This window comes from Portunus trituberculatus, chromosome 21 (assembly GCF_017591435.1).
Source record: "Portunus trituberculatus isolate SZX2019 chromosome 21, ASM1759143v1, whole genome shotgun sequence".
NCBI classification, from domain to species: Eukaryota; Metazoa; Arthropoda; class Malacostraca; order Decapoda; family Portunidae; genus Portunus; species Portunus trituberculatus.
In genome coordinates, this window is record NC_059275.1 from 13556374 (window position 1) to 13578533 (window position 22160).

General features: G+C 40.8%; 1 protein-coding gene across 11 annotated transcripts in view; it reads left to right on the forward strand.

Moving 5' to 3' along the window:
- Positions 1 to 21257, forward strand: part of LOC123507127 (rho GTPase-activating protein 21-A-like) — a 257305-nt gene extending 236048 nt beyond the window's left edge. For 5 of the 11 annotated variants that reach the window (XM_045259723.1, XM_045259724.1, XM_045259726.1 and 2 more), the window contains 12 exons: positions 6847 to 7035; positions 8304 to 8451; positions 8645 to 8790; positions 9022 to 9194; positions 9538 to 9688; positions 10146 to 10361; positions 10972 to 11134; positions 11416 to 12162; positions 14097 to 15067; positions 16396 to 16477; positions 19033 to 19307; positions 19675 to 21257. In XM_045259723.1, coding sequence (XP_045115658.1) covers positions 6847 to 7035; positions 8304 to 8451; positions 8645 to 8790; positions 9022 to 9194; positions 9538 to 9688; positions 10146 to 10361; positions 10972 to 11134; positions 11416 to 12162; positions 14097 to 15067; positions 16396 to 16477; positions 19033 to 19307; positions 19675 to 20505 — 4092 coding nt within the window. In that variant the 3' untranslated portion in view covers positions 20506 to 21257. Of the gene's footprint in view, positions 1 to 6846; positions 7036 to 8303; positions 8452 to 8644; positions 8791 to 9021; positions 9195 to 9537; positions 9689 to 10145; positions 10362 to 10971; positions 11135 to 11415; positions 12163 to 14096; positions 15068 to 16395; positions 16478 to 18125; positions 18211 to 18528; positions 18651 to 19032; positions 19308 to 19674 lie in introns of those variants that run through there. The other 6 variants (XM_045259728.1, XM_045259729.1, XM_045259732.1 and 3 more) reach the window with 3 other exon arrangements.
- The last annotated feature ends 903 nt before the right edge of the window (positions 21258 to 22160 follow it).

Sequence of the window (22160 nt, forward strand, 5' to 3'; positions counted from 1 at the left end):
AGAGCAAGAAAGAGGGAAACAGATCGCACGTCAAGATGGAAGGTAAGATAGGATAAGAGGAAAGTGGACGCTGATAAAGAAAGGGGGAAGAGGAGGAAGAGAAATGTAAAATGTACTGTGGTGGGAGATGAAAGCAAGAGAGAGAGAGAGAGAGAGAGAGAGAGAGAGAGAGAGAGAGAGAGAGAGGTCAAGTCTTCAAGTAAGGTGGAATGTTATAGGATAAGAGGAAAGTGGAAGATGACAAAGAGGAAACTTGAATGTGAAGTGGAGTAAGAGTGGAAAGAGATAGAATAAGAGGAAGATGAAATGAATAAAGTAAGAGGAAAGTTGAAGGTGATACAGTGAGTGGAGTGTGGTGGAGTTTGATAGAATAAGTGGAGTGAGATAAAGTAAGAGGAAGGTGAGAGGAGTATGATAAACTAAATAAGGTGGAGTAATGTGGAAGCGAATGGAGTAAGATAACCTTGTAAACACGCTAGACTGTAGACGTGTTAGGTGGAGGAAGGGAGAGAAAGGTAGTGAAGTGGAACGAGATGGAACGAAAGGTGGACAATAGCAAAGTCAAGACAAAGAGATAGACAGGAATAAACCACGGTAAACTACAGACAAAGAGAAGTGGAATAAGGAGAAGAACAACAGCAAAGTGGAGTGAGGCAGACAGTTATGACAGTGAGAGTGAAGTGAGAGTAAGAGTGATTAGGACAGAAAAAGGAGTGTGTATAAGATTTTTTTTTCAGGTGAGTGTTAGTGAGGGTGTCAGGAGCGAGGACGTGTGTGTGTGAGTGTGTGTGTGAGTCGCCAGGTGGGTAGAGAGAGGGGCAGGTGGGTAGGCAGGGCAGGGCGCGGGCTCAGTAAGAGGTGGGCAGGCGTGGAGGGCAGTGTGCGGCTCTCTCATGCCTAGGGTCGGTGGTGCCCTGTGTGTGTGTGGGGGGGGCGGGAGTTCTTAGTGTGTCCTTACCTTAGTGTGCGCGCCCTTTGAGCAAGAACGTGTGCCGGTGAACTTGGGAGAAGAAGAAGAGTGGAGTAGAGACAATGGTTTTAGTGTTTGCCAGCAGCGGTGCAGACTCAGAGGAGACTCCAGCAGAGGGCAGACAGATTAAGATTGGACTGGATTAATAGTTCTTTCCTAGTAGAACGTTGCCAGTGTGTCGTGTTTCCAGATAGTAAGAAAAGTCTCCTTTTAATCCTTAAGCCCTTGACGGCGATGTGGTGGACATGGACAGAGAGGACAAGCAGAAAGCAGTAACAAAGGTTGCGGTGAAGAGAAGTGTTGGGATTTGTTATCGTGACAGGATATGCTTGAGATAACGCGACGGTCAAGCATCATTTCATCACGTGACGCGCAACGCAAGCATACCTATCGAGTGCAAAATATTAACAGCGTCAATTTTCAAAACGTTTACATTTGTTTACGTGTTGTTTTGGGCGGAGCAGCGGTCTCTTGAGATGAAGTTAAGGTTATGTACGTTTCTTTACCAGCTTCCGTTGAGGTGAAACTTTATAGACATGAGTTATTTTTTCTTTCTTTCTTTCTTTCTTTCTTTCTTTCTCTTTAGATGTACAAGTGCGGTGAATTGAGGTGAGGTGTGGTGTGGTGCGGTTTCTCTCTTTCTCTCTCTCTCCATCTTTCTCTCTCGCTCTCCACATCACCCGCAAAGTGTCATCCGACCCGCGTGTCGAGTTTCCCCTCCCGGGGACGAATGTGGTTTGCTGTGAGAGTGTGGAGTCGAGCTGAACCTGTTACGTGTGACGGTCGATCTGTTACAGCATCACTACTGTCCCCTCCTCGACCTCTTTCCCCCTTGCCTCCCCGGTCACCCCTCTCTCTTGTCCGCGCTGTGTGCTGGCGGTATAGTAGTCAAGAGACACAGGAAATGAATGGAATCGAATCTCATTTGCCCAATTTTATAAGGTATTTGACGAGCACATGGGATCGGAACCTGTTTAGAATCATCAAACTCCGTATTTTTCCTCCTCTTTTCATTATCTTTCAGTTTCACTCGTCTTTAGGTCGTGAGTGGTTTATAAATATTGTTTTGTTGTCGTGTAGGCGTGAGGTGCGGTGATCATGTGCGTGTGCGGAGGGGGCACGGGAGGAGAGGGAGATGGACGGAAGGAGCGTGATGGGGGGGGAGGGGGTCACAAGTGGGTGAAGGCCAGCAGCCACCACCACACTCTTCCTCCCTGCGATAATATCTTCAGCCCGTCACTGCCGCCACACCTCTCACCCCACCACCTGTACCCGAGTCACATCACCCACGCTACCGCTACATCACCCACGCCACCACTACATCGCTTAAAACTGTACCACACTGATCACAGCTCCACCACATCGCCTACATCCCCTTCACATCATCTATATATGTACCATATCACGTATTGCCCCACTACATCCCCGTCACATCACCCAAAACTATGCCACATCACCCTCACCATGCTACAAATCTCAAACACGTCTACCACTCTGGCCTTTTCTAAGTATTGTCACCTCACCCATAGCATACCATCACTACCACTATTACTGTCACCACCCATCCACCACAACAACATCACCAAGTCGACCACCGTGCCTCCTGCGTCTTCCCAGTTGGCCCCGTGCCCTTAATGACCAGCAGGTATTGATTTATTTTGTTTGTCTGCCATGTTAACGAGAATCGCAACCAATACCTAGAACAGGGAAGGGAGCGTTGGAGGAATCAGCAGCATCTGGTCAGAGGAAGAGGAAGAGGAAGAGGAGGACTTGGCTAGCCGTCGGGACTGACATAAACAATACTAGCCAACGCTGTGATATGGCACCAAGTTTAGCCTACTGGATGATTATAAATGTTTGAGGCTCTCGAGTGGTATGGGTATAGGGAGGGGGTGGTAAAGGGGGATGGGGGCCGTCTTGGGCATGTCTCCAAGCGTCTCCAAGCATGTGCCACAAAGTAATGAATTAGGGGTGCGAGTGGCGATGCGGGACCACCTCTACCACCACCTCGGCACATTTACATCAGCTTGCGGAAGTGGACAGTCCGAGTCCCGACCAGTCTGCCAGTCCCGAGTCCTTTAGTAGAAGTCCCTACTCCCCCCTTTACACTCCCCAATCTCCTTCCCTACCCATACACCACCCGTCTCTCTCCATCTCGTCGTCTCAGTTCATCCTCCCACATCTTATGCGTTTTTTTTTTTTTTTTTTTCTCCCTAGGCATCCTCTGTAGTTATCAGTTTAAGAAATAATATTGCTCTTCCTGGGCTGTGCTTGGCGGGGCGTGAAGGGCTGTGAGGGGTAGAGCAGGGTACAGAGGGTGCCGTGTTTCGGGGGCTGCCAGGATCCCGGCGAGGGCGGCACTGCGCAGATCAATAAGCCTCAAGCATCGCACCCACATCCTGCAGCTCCTGTGGACTGCCGGGGGTCCGAGGAACTCCCACCTCCTCCTCCTCCTCCTCCTCCTCTCGCCCACGGAAAACAGTAAAGGAAAACGAGGTGCTTCCTCCCCACGCGTGATAAACCAAAACGGGAGACTCCACTCAACACGCAAATTGTCTGTAGATTATGTATACTTTCAACGTGAACGCGCGTACACACACACACACACACACACACACACACACACACACACACACACACACACACACACCACGAGCTGCCCTAATGAATGAGGAAGGGACAGCGGCTTCGTGGTCAGACGTGTGTGGTCCCTCTGCGGAAGTGTATCTGCTCCCTAGTGCCTTCTGCTATCCCTTTCCCTTCCCCGCCAGCCCCCAGGCACCTAGGGACTCCTCAAACCCGTCACCGAGCCTCTGTGAAGTTAAAACAAAGCCACATGTTGGAATAAAAAGGCTGAAAAATGTGTGGGATAATAGCAAGTTTGTAGTAACATTGCGGCGACTGGCAACTGCAACGTGGAGTAGGAAGTTGTGTCAGGGTGCTCGGGCATCTCATTCACTACCACCACCTGCCCCTCCCAGCCTCTCAGCCGCTCTGCCTTGCTTAAACCTCCTTGCAAACATAAACATAACCGTAGATAAACAAATAGGAACCTCCAACTTGAGTACGAATGTCTATAGCTGTTCAAATAAGCATCCGTGGACCGGGAGAGAAAGAGAAAGGGGCAAAAATCACCACCAGCTGGAGCGTGAGGAGGTGCTGTGTTGTGCTGTAGCGTAGCCCGGTGCTGTTAACCTTGGACAGGGATTTTGACTTGTTCCTTGCGGCGTTGAGGGTAAGAAAAAAAATGCAACTAACCTTACCTTCCCAAATGATCCTTTCTCGTACGTGACCATGTTTCAGCCACATGCCAATGCAAAAATATAAATTGCAGGTGTTTCAGTTCCTCCCGCATTTGGTCAGTGAGTCTATGGGGAAGAGGCAAATGGGTAGTCGCCCTCGTCTCCTTGATGTTGACGTGGTTGTTCCTTTCCAGTCTCTTCTCTTTCTGTTTGTCCACTTCCTGTTATTGTATTGTGCAAGCAGAGAGAGAGAGAGAGAGGGGGGGAAAGAAACTCTCGTTTCCTGATATCTAAGCAAGAGTTTAGAGTTCGCACGTAAAGATTTCCATTTACTGCATCCTGCCTCGCCTGGTAGAGTGGAGTGGAGGCTGTAGTATCAGACTCGGCGGGCAAGTAGATGGGGCCCTAGGCAAGGACAACCTGACTGTAGCTCCTCCCCTCGCCTTAACCTCTTGAACCTTATTATATAGGGCCAGCCGTTTGCTTTCCTTCCGGTACCACGTCCTTTCATTGCTAACGATTCTTATCTCCTTCATGACAGCGGGAAAGTCTTGCGTACACTGAAAATGGCAAAGCAGTTAAGATATCGTAACAATGTCCATGCCCAAAAATGTAGTGTTGATTGAGCATACCGTAACTCGTACTCGTTAGTTTGACAGCGGGGAAGGTCGACCGTCGAGTTCTAGCTTATGTGAAGGGCTGGATGTGTAGTGTGTACCCCGGCTCAAGCAAGGAACCCAGGAAGCCGCGGAACTCCGTCACGTGGGCAGTTGGTTAGCGTCGGTGGTGGTGCGTCTGTTCGCTTGGCCTTCTGTTGGCTGCATGTTTTGTCAGACCGGAAGTGGTGCGACAAGTTTACGACATTCTTATCGACTGTGAGGCAAATGTGCGGAATGGAAGAGCTGGAAGACACGGCAGGGAGGCATAAGGAGTGCGCGTCTTGCTACAATTTTGTTGAATCGTGAAAGTGTTGAAGTCATGACCTGAAAGCGAAAGCATGGGAAAGTGACTATTTTATCTCTCCTAGGTTTTCCTTATGGATACGTGAAAAAGGAACTAAAAATAAACTGAACAACGCAGCCATGTGAGTGGAATGAGTTCGTTTATTCCTTTCAATGTACTCAGAAGGAAAAACAGATAAAATCCTTCGATCAGTGTGCATGGAGAGAGCCCAACAGAACAGCCCGCCGCCATGGGCCAGCAACCCCTCCCCTTAGTTCCCACCTAACTCGCAACATGAAGCTGGCCTGTGTTCCTATACCGGCGGTGACCAACAACGGACGTATCCCACGATTCTGGAACCTCTCTTCATATGGGTCATGGGTAAGCCAAGCCAAGCCAGACAAGGCGACACCGCCAATGCCGTGGCCCGGAGCGGTGCGCGGCGGGTGGCACTGGTTACTTCATTTTTTTTCTTCTCTCTCCTCTCTTTAATCTAAACTCCTGCAACCTAATATAGCCATGACTGTGTGTGTGTGTGTGTGTGTGTGTGTGTGTGTGTGTGTGTGTGTGTGTGTGTGTGTGTGTTACCTAGTTGTAATATACATTGCCTTGTGCTAAACTCATCTGATCCTGCCTGTGTATGTAATACATTTATATTTATTCGTCGCTGCCACGTCCTCTGGTTCATTTTAGATATCTATTTAAGGGAAGCTGTGTGTGTGTGTGTGTGTGTGTGTGTGTGTGTGTGTGTGTGTGTGTTTAGGAAAAAAAAAAAGGCTATCAGTGTATCTAGTGAGGGGTGAGCGAGGTCTGGGCTGCGACTTCCCGCTCCTCGCCCGCAGCAGTAAAGCATGAGCACCTAACTGATCAATTACTGCATGAGGGGCATGCCAGTAAAAAGAAGAGAGAAAAAGGCGTGATCAAGAGGCAAGGAAACACTGACCTCAATACTTCCTTGCCTAAATATTTGGTTGAAGCGACCTTGTTGAACTCTAGTGCAAATATTTACATCCTTAGAGTTTCTTTATAAATGTTGACATAGTGTAAGAGTGAGGCGTCTTTGATATGGGAAGGTTATTACATCACTCACAGCACTTTGTGGGACTTGAGTAGGTACATAAAAAAAACTGGAGATCAAAAGTGTTTAAAAAGTTAAGAAAGTTATATGGTGAATGCTTTTCCTCTCCCTCTTGGTATATATTGTTATGTCAAGTGTCCCTTTGATGTGCTTGATTAAGTGATAAGGAAAAGCATGCTGGGAAATTAAGGTGTATAAATAACTTGGTATTTGCTACTGTTTTCTCATGGTTACATTGAAGTTGGTTAGTGATTTGTGTATAAAAAAAAAAAAAAAAAAACTTGATTAAGTCTTTTAGTGCATTAGCCATTAGTGGATTTTATAGATCATTCCAATATTCATACTCATTTTAACAACTCAATATTGTGTATTATCATTAAATCACAATCTTAAGGTCACATTCAAGTTTATGATGTACTCATTTAATTGTATGTGTTTCAAGCATCATACTATGTGATTGAGTTTATATGAAGATTTATAACATATTTAGACATCCTTATGGATAGTATAACTAATGATAGGCAGCCTGATATGAGCTAACAGGTGTTCTCTTGGTTGCTCCTCATTTGTATTTCTTTGTACAGTATATTGATGGTTGTTTCCTCTCCCCACAGACGCCCTTGGGAGTTGAGGAACAGATATCCCTCCGTGGTGCCGAGGTGGAGGTCGCTACTGACTACACCAAAAGGCGAAATGTCTTGCGTCTTGCTACCCCTGGGGGCTCCCAGCTCCTCCTGCAGGCAGACACCCCCCCTGAGATGCTGGCATGGCTCTCCACCCTCCACAACAACTGTGCCATACAGGTTAGCACACCCCTCACTAGTAGTAAAGATGATGAAGTCCTCTTTGTTTGCCATTTTACTTTTCATTGGTATACCCACATGCTGGTTAAGTCCTGGGAATGTTTCTCTCTCTCTCTCTCTCTCTCTCTCTCTCTCTCTCTCTCTCTCTCTCTCTCTCTCTCTCTCTCTCTCTCTCTCTCTCTCTCTCTCTCTCTCTCTCTCTCTCTCTCTCTCTCTCTCTCTCTCTCTCTCTCTCTCTCTCATTATATATGACATTACCTTCTATAAAGATGAGATTGATATTTTAATATTATAAGGGAAGCTGGAAATAACCAATAGGATAATACACACCATCCCCTTTTATGTATACACCTTTCATCTTTGCTCATTAATTTTTCCAATCCTCTAAAAGTTCCTTATTGACCCTATGCAAACAACTTGATACTTGAGTCTGTTTCAATCATTGCCACTTTACCCACACCATTCACCCACTCATGTATCAGTGTCCCCTGGTAAGCTTATCTTGTCTGTCAGTCAAGTATCAGTTACATGGATCACACATTTGCATCCTACCACATGAACAGTGTTGGTGCAGAAAGCCTTTTTTGTCCCTAGCCATAAGTACAAACCTTTTCAGTCTCCTTTGGTCAACATTAGCATACCCACCACCATCCAAGGGAGGTCATGTGTCCCTTGGCCCTCTAAAGGTGTGGGTTTCATTGCATGTTTGCTCAGGTTCTTTTGTACCTAGACTCATGTTATTCATCATCCACCTTATTACAGAATGATATTGTTGTTATTGCTTAAACATGAATTTTAGATGTTTGCATATTATTGAACTAACTAGATGTAACAAACAGAGACTGAAGTACATCCGTGTGATCTCACGGTGTATGTATACAGTGTGATTCTCTTTTGATCTACATTTCATTTGTTTATTATTTCTTCTACACTTTAGATATCTTCTTTTACACTCTAGTTATCTCAGTTTCTGAGAGAAGCTTTTTTGCTATTCATTTGTTTCACTTGTTCAGCTTTTTCTTTTATCTCCATTGAATAAATTGTACGTGATTAGAATTTTCATTGTGGTCGACTCATTCCTGTTAACTACCAGGAAGAGAAGGCTGTCAGCTTGAATTTACTGATGTGTTATTCAGAGTGAAAAACAAACAATAAAGACAGGATAGCAAGATTACATTAAAAAGAGAGAAGTACATCCACATACATACCAAGTCTACCAAAATTTATATTGAATCACATATTAATAAGTTGGTTTAATGATTCTGAAGGAAGGTGAAGGCGAAAGCAAGGCCCCCATGAACAACAACATCTCACCCCAGACTGGCAACAAGGCGATGAGGAAGCTGACATCTCTGAGGACGCGGTCACCCACTGGTCAGTCTCCATCCATCAAAACACGCAAGCCTGGTGGTGTAGGTGAGTCTCCCTCAGCATCTGTCTGGTTGTGATTGTTGCAATGTTAAATATTCAAGACTTAGAAATATACTTCTACCTCAGTAATCTACTTCTACCTCGGTAATCAAGTTGATGTGAAGTAGCGTAATATGAGAAATCAGAAGTTTGTGATTTACTCTCTCTTTATGTTACTTCATTGATCACTTATTTTCAGAGAGTAATACTTCACCCAAATCAAAAAATTGGAGAGGTCATCTCAAAAGACCTTTCATGAAGAAAGTACAAAGTGGTTCTCCAGCAGCCACTCCCACCCTGCCAGAAGGAGCCACCATTGGGGTCTGTTTGGAGGACTGCCCTCAGGTGTGTCATTACTTATTGACAACATGCATTGCCTTTTTCATTGTTTTCAGTATTGTATAGATAAACAAATAAAAATATTAAACTATTACAAATTCAATAGAATTAAATGGCATTACACTGAGAAATGGGAGACTAAGGATCTCCCCTATAGAAAAAAAACAGTACAACTCATCTTGACATAGGGAAACCTGGATAATGCTTGATCTTCAAAATTTAATTGTTTCTTTATAGTCACTTGAGAATGAGTTCGTTCCCCTGCTGGTGGCACTGTGTGTGGGTGTGGTGGAGAGCCGAGGACTGCAGACACAAGGAATCTATCGCATCCCTGGCAACAAGGCATCAGTCACGTACTTAACTGAGATGATCAACAAAGATGCGAAATCAATTGATTATGACGATGCGAGGTGAGAGCAAATTGAATAGGGCTGAAAATTTTGTGGTTTTAGTCTGATTGGAGACATTATCATCATCAACTGCATTGGGTTTAAAAAGTGGAATTTTTTTTATTCATCCCTTTTTTTTTTTTTTTTTTTTTTTTTCTCCAGAAAAGCTAAGAGTAACAATCTACATTGATTTTATTTATGTATGAATATGATATTGAATATTGTATAATTTTGAAAATTTCCATGTTAAAAGTTAGGGGACATTGATTCTATTTACTTTTATGGATGTGGCATTCATAATATTATATTGTCAACTAATCTTTTTACTTCTATTTGAGATATTTATATATGTTTCTTTCCCTAGATGGTGTGACGTCAATGTTATATCCAGCATGCTGAAGCAGTTCTTCCAGAAATTGCCGGATCCTCTATTTACTTGTGAGCTCTACCCACACTTCATTGAGGCGAGTAAAGTAGAGGATCCAAAGCAGAGGATGTTGGAATTGAAAAAATTGGTAAGTCTTTTTTTTTTAACCTTCATATGCTTTATTGGTATAATGACAGGACAGTGAATGTCATTCAAAATCTATCCAGGCCTGGTTATTATGTTGGCCTGCTGGTAACATCTCAAAGTCACATTAACCTTTGAGGATCCTAAGGGGTTCACTTCCCATTGACAACCTCTCATGGGCTATTTGTCTCATCTGCATATCACTTTCCTAGCATTTCTATGGTGCTTTTAAGATGGGCACAAGATATGTAACTGCCTTCCTTTTGAGAGAATTTATATTTTGTGAATAAGGGCAGTTTTACAATTCTAAGACTTGAAAGTATATGCATGTTATCTAGATAGTATTTAGAATAATGTTTGTTTTTATGTAGAGAGATAAGGCCTTGTTCATTTGTTTTCTCAATATTATAGCTTAACACATTAATCTTGAAAGGAAAATTTATGACATTTTCCTTCCACAGATCCATGAATTACCAGATCACCATTACGAGACACTTCGGTTCCTCTTGGCACACTTGAACAACATTGTTACCAACTCTGATTTCAACAAGATGGATGTGCGCAATCTGGCCATCGTGTTCGGCCCAACCTTGGTTCGTTCTGGGGATGACAACATGGTCACGATGGTCACGGACATGTCCCACCAGTGTCGCATTGTAGAGACTCTCATCAGCCATGTGAGTCTCTCTCGGATGATGCACTTTCACGTTTTCAAAGACTTCAAACTTTACCAAGAATGTTGTCAAAGAATGCAGAGATTGGTTTAAGTCTCATTGGTGTTTTTCGTATTGGTAATGCAGAGTCTTGTTCGTTTGTAAGGATCATGTGGATAACCTAACCTTTAGAAATCACAATAGGTTTTACTTATGTCTGTTAAAGATAATTGAGATATGGACCTTTATATTACTTATATCTTTGTGCACAGGGAAATTATTGATGCATTAATATGGCTGTCACTATTTTGTATCACAGTGAAGTCTAGGTAAACAGGTTGAGGCTGAAAATGAGGATAGATGTACTTCAAATCAAGTGCTTGGAGCTGTAACTGCATATAGTTTACCTTTATGAGTTTTGTGGTTATGTGTAACTTATTTGTTCAATCCTGCAGGTTATACTGGTTTTCTCTTGATTTTTTGTTTTTTCTTTTTGCATTTTACTTTTGACAAATTAACAACATTATTCTTGTTTCTATGAAAGGAAATCTTATAAGAATCATATAGTTTTGTTTATAGAGGGAACCAGTATTTGTCTTATTTAGCATATTCAGAGTTTGGGCTGTGTTTGCAGTCTGCGTGGTTCTTCTCGGAGGATGAAGGAGAACAGTTTTCACCACCTATTGTTGAACCTCCTCTGACCCCAAGTCCTGCTGCTGATGGCCTCCCACTGCCTGCTGAGATGGACACGCCCTCCAGTCGCTCTCTCCTGCTTGACAATATCCAGAAAGTTGAAGGTATTATAGTAATGGTTTTCTTGTCTTTCAGTGGCAAGAGGCCAATTAGCTTGCTTGAGAAAAAAATATTTAAATATGATTGAGAATTGTACATCACAAGTGTACTTGGAGTGGAAGTTCCATAAGAAATTTGGGCCAAAGGAGTAGACACAATGATGAATTTTGTTGTGCTATTGAAACCATTTCCTACAGAAAGATGAAGATTTACTAAAAGATTCAGATGAGTTGGTAAGTTTCCCATTTTTTTTGTTTCATTTCTAATTCAGGGTATTCCTTTACAGGCAACATTAAGGGTGACATGAAGAAGGATATTGTTTCATCCATCATATCAGCAGCTAACAGAAAGGTTCACAAAGCCAAGCATAAGAAGCCCATGGAAGACAAGCCTGTGGATGAGTCCAAGTTCATTGATCGAGACGGAGGGTTTGAGGAACGGGACATTGACAAAGAGGCTGAGCTCAGGAAACAGCGGCTGATAGCCAAACAGATGGAAAGTATGGTGGAACTCCCTGACCCCAAGCCAATGAGTGAACGCAAGATTTCAAACATGAGTCTCATGAGTGTTCAGAGTCACATGTCTGGTGAATCTAATGAGTCGCATGGTGAAAGGACTAGTGGTGGTAGTTACAAGTTAGGGCTGCCCGGAGATGATCCCAGATTATATTCCGTTGCAAAAAAGGATGAACTCGTGTCCTCTCCTATTCCATTGACATTGCTTTCCAATTCTTCCTCCATGGCTGCCAGCGTCCCCAGCCAACAGTCTAGTCAGTTTACTCCAGAAACATCTTCACTCTTTGGAGATGAAGTGGCCATTCGTTCCTATGCTGGCCTCAGTGCAAGTACGCAGGAGCGAATACGGAAATTTGAAATGGAGACTCGCGCAATGCTCCACCGTGACCTGACCAGACACCGGCGGGAGACTGAGAGAAGAGATGCTGAGCGGCAGAGGATAGAGGAGGAGCTGCAGCGGGCCAAGCAGGACATGGAATCAGAGGACCTTTTGGACCAGCTTGCTGACAATCCCTCAGGTAAGATAGGAACCATATCTGTCTAATGATTGGATAAGTATTTGTGGTCATTGTGATTCTGCAGTTGTTATAGCATTGCACCTATACTTCAACCAGTCCTGTAAGGTTAGCCACCAACCTGTGAGTCTTATTAGAGTTTTATTTGTTACCTGCAAAACGTGAGTCACAGTCTTCTCCACTACCACTCCCTCCTTGAAATAATACCCATGATGGTATATTCCTTTTTTGTGTTGTTATTTAGTTATCTTGCTTCTAATCATTTCATATCCTCCTTTATTTGTATCAGCACACTAATTGCTTATGGATTGTAGGTTGTATATTTTTCTGTTGCATTCACCCATGATGTGATGCATAGTGTAGTTCCATCACATTCCACCTCATTGACATCTAGGCAAGAACACTTATCCTTTGTATTCCTTCAACATCTTGTTCCTTTGCATACGTTATTATGGTTGAGTGCACCTCTCTTACAGTATTTGCACAATTTGTTCTTGTTTTATTTTCTTTGTGTGGTTATTTTTATTTCTCTAATTTTTCTAATAAAGAACAGAAGCTATAATTTTTGCAAGTGTGAAGGTCACCTCCCCATAAATAAGATCAAGCTGATTGGATATGTAAGGTCTTGCCATTGTAGTAATTACTTAATCTGATGGCAAAGCAATGTCATGTTCTCTCCCTCCAGTCCATTGTTTGTAGTAGTGGTGTCATCATAGTCACTGTGTGTAAGCAGATAACTGTGGGCATTTATTAAACTCAATAACTGAATCTCCTCCCTTTTGGGAACTCAATCTGAGAAGCACATCCCAATGTAGACTGAAATTGAGAATGAAACATTATTTTTTTATTTCTAATTACATATATAATTGATGTACCAGGTTTACTTTCATTATCCTTACATATTTAGCAGTAGTTAACTAACAGTACTAACCAGATGTGTGTGGTGTGCCCTGTGACAGAGCCTTCATAGTGACCTGGCAACATTGAACATTTGGAAACTATCTGCTTCACTGAGGTATTTTGTCTTAGGACTAACCATCAGTACTGCTCACCAGCCTGCATGGTACACCTTGCATGTTACCTATTACCAAGATGGCACATTCAAGAAAGCTGGGGACAATTAGTACTATTATTACCATCAGATATGGATGACTTGATATCTGAGTAGACTCCTGTATCCCTTCCAAAGTTTCCACAATATGTACTATCTACTATACAAAAATGCTCACATAACTCTATGTAGTTTTGTACTGTACTTTGATGAAGACATGTCACAATTCTTACTTCTTGGTATATATATATATATATATATATATATATATATATATATATATATATATATATATATATATATATATATATATATATATATATATATATATATATATGAGGACACTAAACACTAATAATTAAGAGTGTGCTGATGCAAGCATGTAGAGTGATGCACTATAACAAAGTGCTTTATGTTGATGAACTGAGTGCAGATGTTGCTCAACTACTCACTACATTGGAGGGAGAAAGTGGTTGATAACATAACCTATTACCTATTTTACAGTAGCTGTTGAACTTAAATGTTAAGTAAGGAATGCATGACATGGATATATTACAAATTATTCCAGTTACCCTTTTTTATCCAAGAAAAATTTCACATCTCAGGAAAATTTTAAGTCCTTTTGAACAATTTACTTCTGATGTATTTGTTGCTTGCATGCTGAAAACACCCTCTTGTATAATTGATGTATACCTGCATCTTTTCATACACACAGATATTTGAACTATATTTAGACTGTGACAAAAGCCATGGTGTTTAGGAGAGTTTTAAGAAATGGACTGATTGTAGTTATATGGTTCAGAATTTCATTTCAAGAACCACAAAACTACCTGTGTTAATGATTGATATATTTAGCCCTAAGTGGAACATCAAAAACATTTTTCAGAGGTTGTCCGCAAGATCTCTGACTACTCATGGCGACTACAAGACTTGAGTGGGAATGTGGGTGGCCAGCGTGGGTCACTTGTCTCCCAGGGCTCCACCACTAGCTCCCAGGCTGCCCTCATCTCTGCAGCCCTCTCTCACCATCCCCTCTCTAACACCTCATTTACACCCACCACTAATGCCACCACCCAGGTACCTAACAATCACTTACATCCACCTATTATTAAGATTGTCAATGAGCCTGCGGTTGGGAAGGCTACTGATTCGAATGAGTACAGGCATGGCATGCTGCAGCAGAACTCACTTGCTTGGCTTGACTATAATACAGCTTCACCACATAGCACTCTTGGGTCTACCTCTTCATCCAGTAGCTCAGGTTACGGCAGCTTAACCCGACCGTCAAATACAACTAACCGAGGTGAGACCGAGGACACTTCTGCAAGATCTGTTGATGAAGCCTTCTCCTTGGAGCCCTCTGTTGCTCTTCCCAAATCTGGCTCTACCTCTCAATGCTCTTCCCCCTCCAACACTAAAAAGAAAAAGTCAAGTAAAGGCCATGGTTTCTTCTTCGGTTTAACCTCCTCATCTTCATCACCCTCCCTCTTTCCTTCGATGTCTGATGCTGCCACTGAACTAACGCCAACACGCAAAATTGGCCAAACCACCATTTACCCCGAGAGTCCCCGTCCTCCTCCTCACAAGTCTCACACACCCTCACCGTCCCACCTCACAGTTCCTGCATCAACACTAACTCCTCAACCTAACACTCCCGTCCAAGGCCGACACAAAGACTCAATCCTCCACCACATCCTACCCAGCCGCCTATACCACTCCCCTCGTCCCCTACGTCGAGGGTCCTCCGCTGAGAACGTCACTCAGCCACTCATCAATCCTACCTCCCCTTCCACCTTTGACACCCAGAAGGTCGTGAATAATGGCACTCTGAAGAGGGCCAGAACCAGCAGGGAACAGGTAGGGGTGCCACCTTGCACTCCACATAGACCAAATTTTTTTTTACCAGTATTATTATTATTATTATTATTATTATTATTATTATTATTATTATTATTATTATTATTATTATTATTATTATTATTATTATTCCTCTGCTTGTATTGCTTAAGAGTTTGCTGTCATGAGTTCCATCCTTACTTTGTGCTGCTGGTCAGTCATGATTGCTGTGGATGCCATATGCTTTATTTATTTATTTTTTTATTTATTTATTTTTTTTTTATTTATTTATTTTTTTTTTATATTATTTTTTTTCTAAAGTTCCTTATTTTCTGTTGAGTAGTGTTTATGTTGATTAGTTGATTTTTTAGCTTTGGAAACATCACATGACACAACACAAGTTTTTTTTTTTTTTTTTTTTTTTTTTTTTTATTATCATATTCTTTAACTGTAGGTATAATATTGACTATAGTTCACCAAGTAAGCATATTCTAACAAGATCCATCATTTTTTTTAGTGATTCTTAAGCAGAAGACTTTATAATTTTAACATACAATGATAATGCTACATCTTGAATGGTCTTATTTTCATAATATACATACATATACATATGATATTAATACTATTGTTTTCAAAGTCACAAAAACTACTTACATAGACATAAGCATAGTAAGAGTAATGAACATCCATCAGTTTATAAGTATGTATTATAGACTATAAGCTTCTCAAGGCTCCCAGTAGTAATGTACGTGAAGCACTGAATCCTCCCTAAGCTTTTCATAGTGTATAAAGTAAGCTGGAATACATGACAACAATAGCCATACAGTATGTGCCTGATACAGTGCATAGCATTTAGATCATGTAAGTATGGATGCACTGCTGAGAATGTTTGGATGCATCACAGAGAATGGAATGTAGTTTAAGGTAATGTGTCTTCTTGTCAGCACAAAATAATGCCAGGAATGTGCATTGACTTATCACATTATTCTATTTTTATTAATTTGGCCAAGCATTTTTCAGCATTTTGGGTTATAGCTGCTTATACATTCTCACAGTAATGAAACAGTGATAACTGGTAAAGCTTTATTTTTTTATGCCATATTCTAAAAATTTTTCCTCAATGTAACTTTGGTTATTTATCATACATGTAAATTAGTGTTTTATTTTTATAATATAATTTACAACTACAGTAGTGATATTTCTTGTGCTTTGATGATTATATAACAGCATATTTTTCTTTAATTATGTGTTCATTTCATTATTTGGTTATCTGTTTATTTTTTATTTTTATCATATTTCCCATCAGTCATGAATGTTACATAATTGATTTTAATTCTTACTTGCCACAGATTTTAAATGGTCCCGAACAAATGCCAAGATGCGGTTCATTAGATTCTCTCCGCGACGGCCCCCATGTTCCCCACGATGATGGTAAGTCACTGCACGCTGTTGTTGGGGTGGTGGTGGTGGTGGTGGTGGTAAGAAACATATACTGTAGTTTTTTTATCAGGAAATTTGGGGTGATGTCAGTTTGTTACAATCAAGTGTTTTCTACAAGGTAAACATATTTTTTTAACCCTTTCATTGCATTATACAATTTACAGTACAAATCCTTGATGAGCACTTATAGAAAATAAAAAAGGTATTAAGTTAATAGTGTTTTCAATGTGTTGTCAATAAAGTGTGTAGGCTGAAGAACAAAATGTGCTTTGTGATCAATGAGCCATGTGTCATATAGCAGTGAAAGGGTTAAAATGACAGCCACAGTACAATACTATTTGTTGTGTTATCTTTGAATGATGTGAAACTGAAGGCACACTTGGAAGAGACACAGATACATTTGTTTATGACGTTCACTTTGTGTAGGTAATTTTTAAGAAATGTTAGAGTGTTGTTTATTAGTAAAACTTAATTGAAGCACTGACATATTTGATTTTGAATTTTGGGTACACATATCCGTACAGTATGAGCAGAATGTATGTGGAATGTACTTATATGTATTGTAATTATCTATTCACAAAAGAAATTAATAAATTATCGTTTTTTTGTTGTTCTTAAAAACAATGAAATGTTAATTAATCAGGAACCAGTAAATTGGCAAAGAATAGAAATCCTCTTGAAAATATTGAAAAATTATAATCACCTCCCAATACTACACAACAATCCTTTTTATCCTTCTCAATATTTTCAAATAGTATTTATTTTTAAAAGCATATCTCATTATTTAAGATATATGTATATTATGTAATAATCAATGATTAACACCTTAAAGTTCTTAAAGCTTATTTAACTTTTACAAGCTTATGTTATGCCTTGTGGAGCTGGGAAAAATAATACAAAGAAGTTGATGCAGAGTAATGTCACCAGCTGATGTATGCTGTCTATGTTGTCAGGGAGTCTTAATTAACAGTCTTTACTTCCTATACCTAATTACCATATTGCAGTCTTAAGTTCTTCATTAACATATTTTTTCCCATACAAATCCAGTCAAGTACAGTACAGTTTCCCTTTGTATCCAATATTCTTTTTAATATTGTATTGTATCAGTTGTAGGCATTGTGATTTTGGATGATGAATCATCAGTGATAGTGATCAAGTTATGGATACTTGTTTCATGGTTGTGTTCTAGTTATTTGATATACCTGAGAGTGTTTGTGTCAGAAGCAAGTGAAGAAATATTCATGGATGCAGTCCAAAGTCCAGTATAAACCATGAACATTATGAAGGTTGTTCACTCATGCTCACTTGTCTGCATACACTTGCTAATTTTTTATTACATCTTATCAGTCTCAGTCATCAGTTTCATTAGAAAACTAGGCATTAAAATTTTACTTAGAGAAAATGCAGTGCAAGTGAGTTCTGTAGATTGATTGACATCTGACTGGTTGTATATGAAACTTTTATCTGAAAAGAGAGTTGTCTGTTGATTGTGGGTTGCAAATGGAGGTGTTAGTGTGTGAAGTATCATACACCATCTGTTTGAGAGAGTGTACGAGTAATGGAATTTAATTAATGGCTCATGTCATTATTCATTTGATAACAGAATTTTTTCTCTTTTTCACTGACTGCTGCTGCTCAGGTCTGCTTCACGTTCCTATATTTCTGAAGTGTCTCCATCTTTCTGTTGAGAGTTTGATAAGGAAGTAACATAGAGGATGTGCTAGGTCAGATTTACGTGCACTGCTATTTCACATTTTATGCCTCTTGCTTCCAAGCCAAACCACTTTTTATGTTGCAGCAGTTATACCCAATTTTTAAGTTCATAAAATAGTCAAAATCTTGTTCTTTCTAGTATGTAGTGTAAATAGGTGGTAGTGTAACTGGGCCATCTTTCCTGTAAGCTTCAGTAATATTTGTGGTCACTTCACAACAAGTATTCAAGCCAGCATTGCTTTTCTGTTTGAGAAATGTGGACCAGTTAACACCTAGTAAATAATGCCGGTGTTCAACTGAGATGTTGTCTGTTCAAATCGCCTTTACAGCCCCATGCGAACTTTCAACTGTAGTGGTAGAAAAGCCACCACATGTTGCCAAGTCCTCGATTATGGGGGCAGCCAAGGGTCTCTTCGCTAATATTCAGTATGCTAAAGTGTAGGCGAGGAAGGTGAGAGTAGAAGTAGAGCTGCTTCACTCTTGCTGTTTAAATGTGCTGTGGTAGCAGTAATGCCTTAGTTCTTGGTGATATGTGTGCCGTATGGTGATGTGCTGCTACTGGCATCTCGCTGTGTCCACCTATTTGTGATATTTGACACTGTAGAGTCTAGTTAATTGGTGTTTTGAAATTTTCCAATTTTCTCAAATTAATCACTAAACCAGGAGTGAAATTGACATTAAAACTACACTTGAGTGTGCACTGACATTTTTCAACCAAACTGGCCATCTTTAATCATAACATATGAAGACACATGAATTACAATACAACCTTAAAGCATCATAATACAACATGGCCAAGAAACATGCTAATCCTATGGTTTGTTTTATTGCAGGCAGTGATCTGTTGAGTGCCATCACTGCCACCTTCGAAGAGAAAATGCGTAGCCTCCAGGAGTCTTCCTTGGGTCTCGTCACTTCAGATTGCAGCGATTCCAACAGCAGTCAAGATTCCTCACCTGAAGATGTGCGTCAGCTTCCAGAGCAGCCAGGCAGAGGGAATTCCGGGTGCCGTCTGTACCGTGACCCTTCCCTCCACCGCCGCCGCACCAGCCCCCGCACCTCAGTCACCACCCCTGCTGCCTCCACTGCTTCGTCTCACATCTCCCAAGTGTGTTGAATGTCACTCTCTTTTCATACTTAGATATTTATGTTTGTTTAGTTAATCCCTAGTTTATTGAGAAATTATGTTCCCAAGGCACCCACAAAGTATTTAAAATCTGCATTATATTGACACTACCCCTAAAATGCCTATTGTCTCTATTAACCAATGTTGTAGAAATAACTAGGTTCCACTGAAAAAAAAAGTAGAATAAATAATTGTGTAAAGCTGAACCACAAAAGCTGGAGATTTACTGTATATGCTTATTAATAATGAAATGAAAATAATCCAATAAAGTAGATTAATCATTACTCAAAGGTTGATGTTATCAATTTTTTTTTTTATTTGATTCTCATTGATCTTAAATATTTTGCAGGTAGAAGATAGCATTCAATCAAGTAGCATAAAGGAGAGTGACTATAAGGTACTGACTGAAGATAAGAAACCTGGAGTGAAAGTAAAACGAACAGATTCCTTAACAAAGTCAGAAAAGACTGAGAATAATTTGAAAGAAAAAACTGAGAAAAGATCTCGAGAACTTAAGCGAACTGATACTCAAGAAAGTCTCAATGAAAAGAGACCGAAAGAAATGAAGCGATCAGACCTTCTGGAGGGGAGAGACAGGCTTCAAGAGACATCTAAGAAGTCAGACACAAAAGAAAATGCATCAGGTCCCACCAGGCGTTCCTCAGACCTCAGAAGTCGACGCCACAATGTGAAGGAACTGAAAGAAAAATTTGAACAGAACACTGGCAGTCAGACAAACACCAGTCCTATGAAGCCTTCTAATAATCTTTACAGCAGTAGCAATAGCAGCAGCAGCAACAAGGGGAGCAAATCAGGCATCAAACGCAGTAATTACCGCGGCCCCATCAAACGGCGGCACACTGTGGGGGGCACCAAGGACCTCGCCAAGTGGGCATGGATACATAGTGTAGAAATGTCCAAGAATGCACTCCGGGCCACCCGACCCACTGCCTGGGAGCGACTGCAGCCCCTGGTGGTGGATGAGCGACTTAACACGGACAGGTCTCTCGAGGCCTGGCTGACCCACGAGCGTATCAGGACGTCCTCGCCAGACCTGTCCAGGCCACAACAGTTGGTGTTGCCATGTATCATTGGGGACAAGGAGAACCTCCACCGACGCCTCAGTGTACAGGAAGCAGCATTGAATCCTCTCTATCCTGTACTGGAGAGTCATGTTTAATGGTGTTTGAAGCCAGTGCATTTTCTTTCCTTTGGCTCAACTTGACTCACTGCACGAGTGACTCACTCAGACTGCTTACATGTACAATGATGAGTGTTGGAATGATGAGAGGGGTAATGAACAGTGCTGTGATTATTTGTATTAGATATTGTTTTAAAAAGCATATCATTGTAAATATGAATACATATATATATGCATATATATAAATATATTGAAACATCATGAGCACATTATGTACAGGATAAACATTTTTAACTCACCTTGTAAATACAAATTTTATAGGTTATACATATGTCATTGCATTTCATTTGTATAATATTCAAATCTGAATATATTGCATAACTGTAACAGTTTTTTTTAGCTTGGGGTTATGCCATGCCAGTCTTGCAAAGCAAGAATTACATGTTGCATGGTTATGGAATTGAAACGTGTATGATGTGAACACTTGAAGCAAATCTTTCTTGAAAAGGCAGTAAAGTGAGTAAGGCATTTCAAGATGAGTGAGCTGCTTGTAAAAATATTGCATGTTTGATTCTGAAAATGAAGGAATACACTTTCATCCAATGTTATATAGGATAATTGGAATAGATTGAGACAACTTAATAGTTTGAGTCAAAAAGAATAATTTCTAATAACACAGGTAGGTTGCCAGCTACAGTACATTAAAGCTAAGACCATAAGAATAGATTACAATTGTTTAATATTGAAGCCTTTTAACATTTATTTCAGCTGAATAAATAATGTTCATGGTTTTTTATTAATGTTATATCCCCTGGTGAGGACTGCACTCACCCACCCATACATTCAGCACTTTAAGGGAGAAGACACTGAGAGTCTAGGGATGAGACACCGAACACCTTGTGGGAGGGCTCTGAGGGTCTAGGAGTGAGACAGGTTTGTATTGCGTGCATAATCACCTAGTTTGTTTGCTGGTCACCTAGCCAGCCAGCCATTCCCCTATGGAAAGAGCTGAGTTTGTACTGACTTATCTTTGGTAGGAGTGAGACCACACCACACACAAGGACAGAGGTCACAACCCCTTGATTCACATTCTGTACCTATGCTGCTGGGTGAACAGGGGCTATACACATTAAGATGCTTGTCCATTTGCCTTGATACACCCGGGACTCCAATCCCTCTGGGTTGTAAGCTGAGTGTGCTACCACTACTTTGTGTGTGGGAGAGAGGATGGTGTAGGTTGTGTCTATTTATATTTAACCCATCGTTCTTTCAACTGATGTATTCTTAATTTGACAGTTTGTCAAATTGGTTCCAGATATTGATACACTGGAAGGTGTACACATTTTTTTCTTTGTTTTATTATTATTATTATTATTTATTTATTTATTTATTTATTTTATTTATTTATTTTATTATTTTTTTTTTTTTATGAGCATGTGTGTATTTACCTTACGTGCAGTAGAAATGCAAAAATGAATAACGCAAGTTATGATCAGAATTGCCAGATGCTTCAGAAGATTTACTTCATGTGGCAGTTTAGCATGGAATGTGTAAGTAAATCTTCCATTTTCTTATATGCAGGGAAGTGTAACACAACATACCCTGCATCAGTTCTCACATCATAAGTATTAATGCTTTAGTTATTTGCCACGAAGACCCATTGTTGATGTCCCAATGCAATGATAAAGTGATAA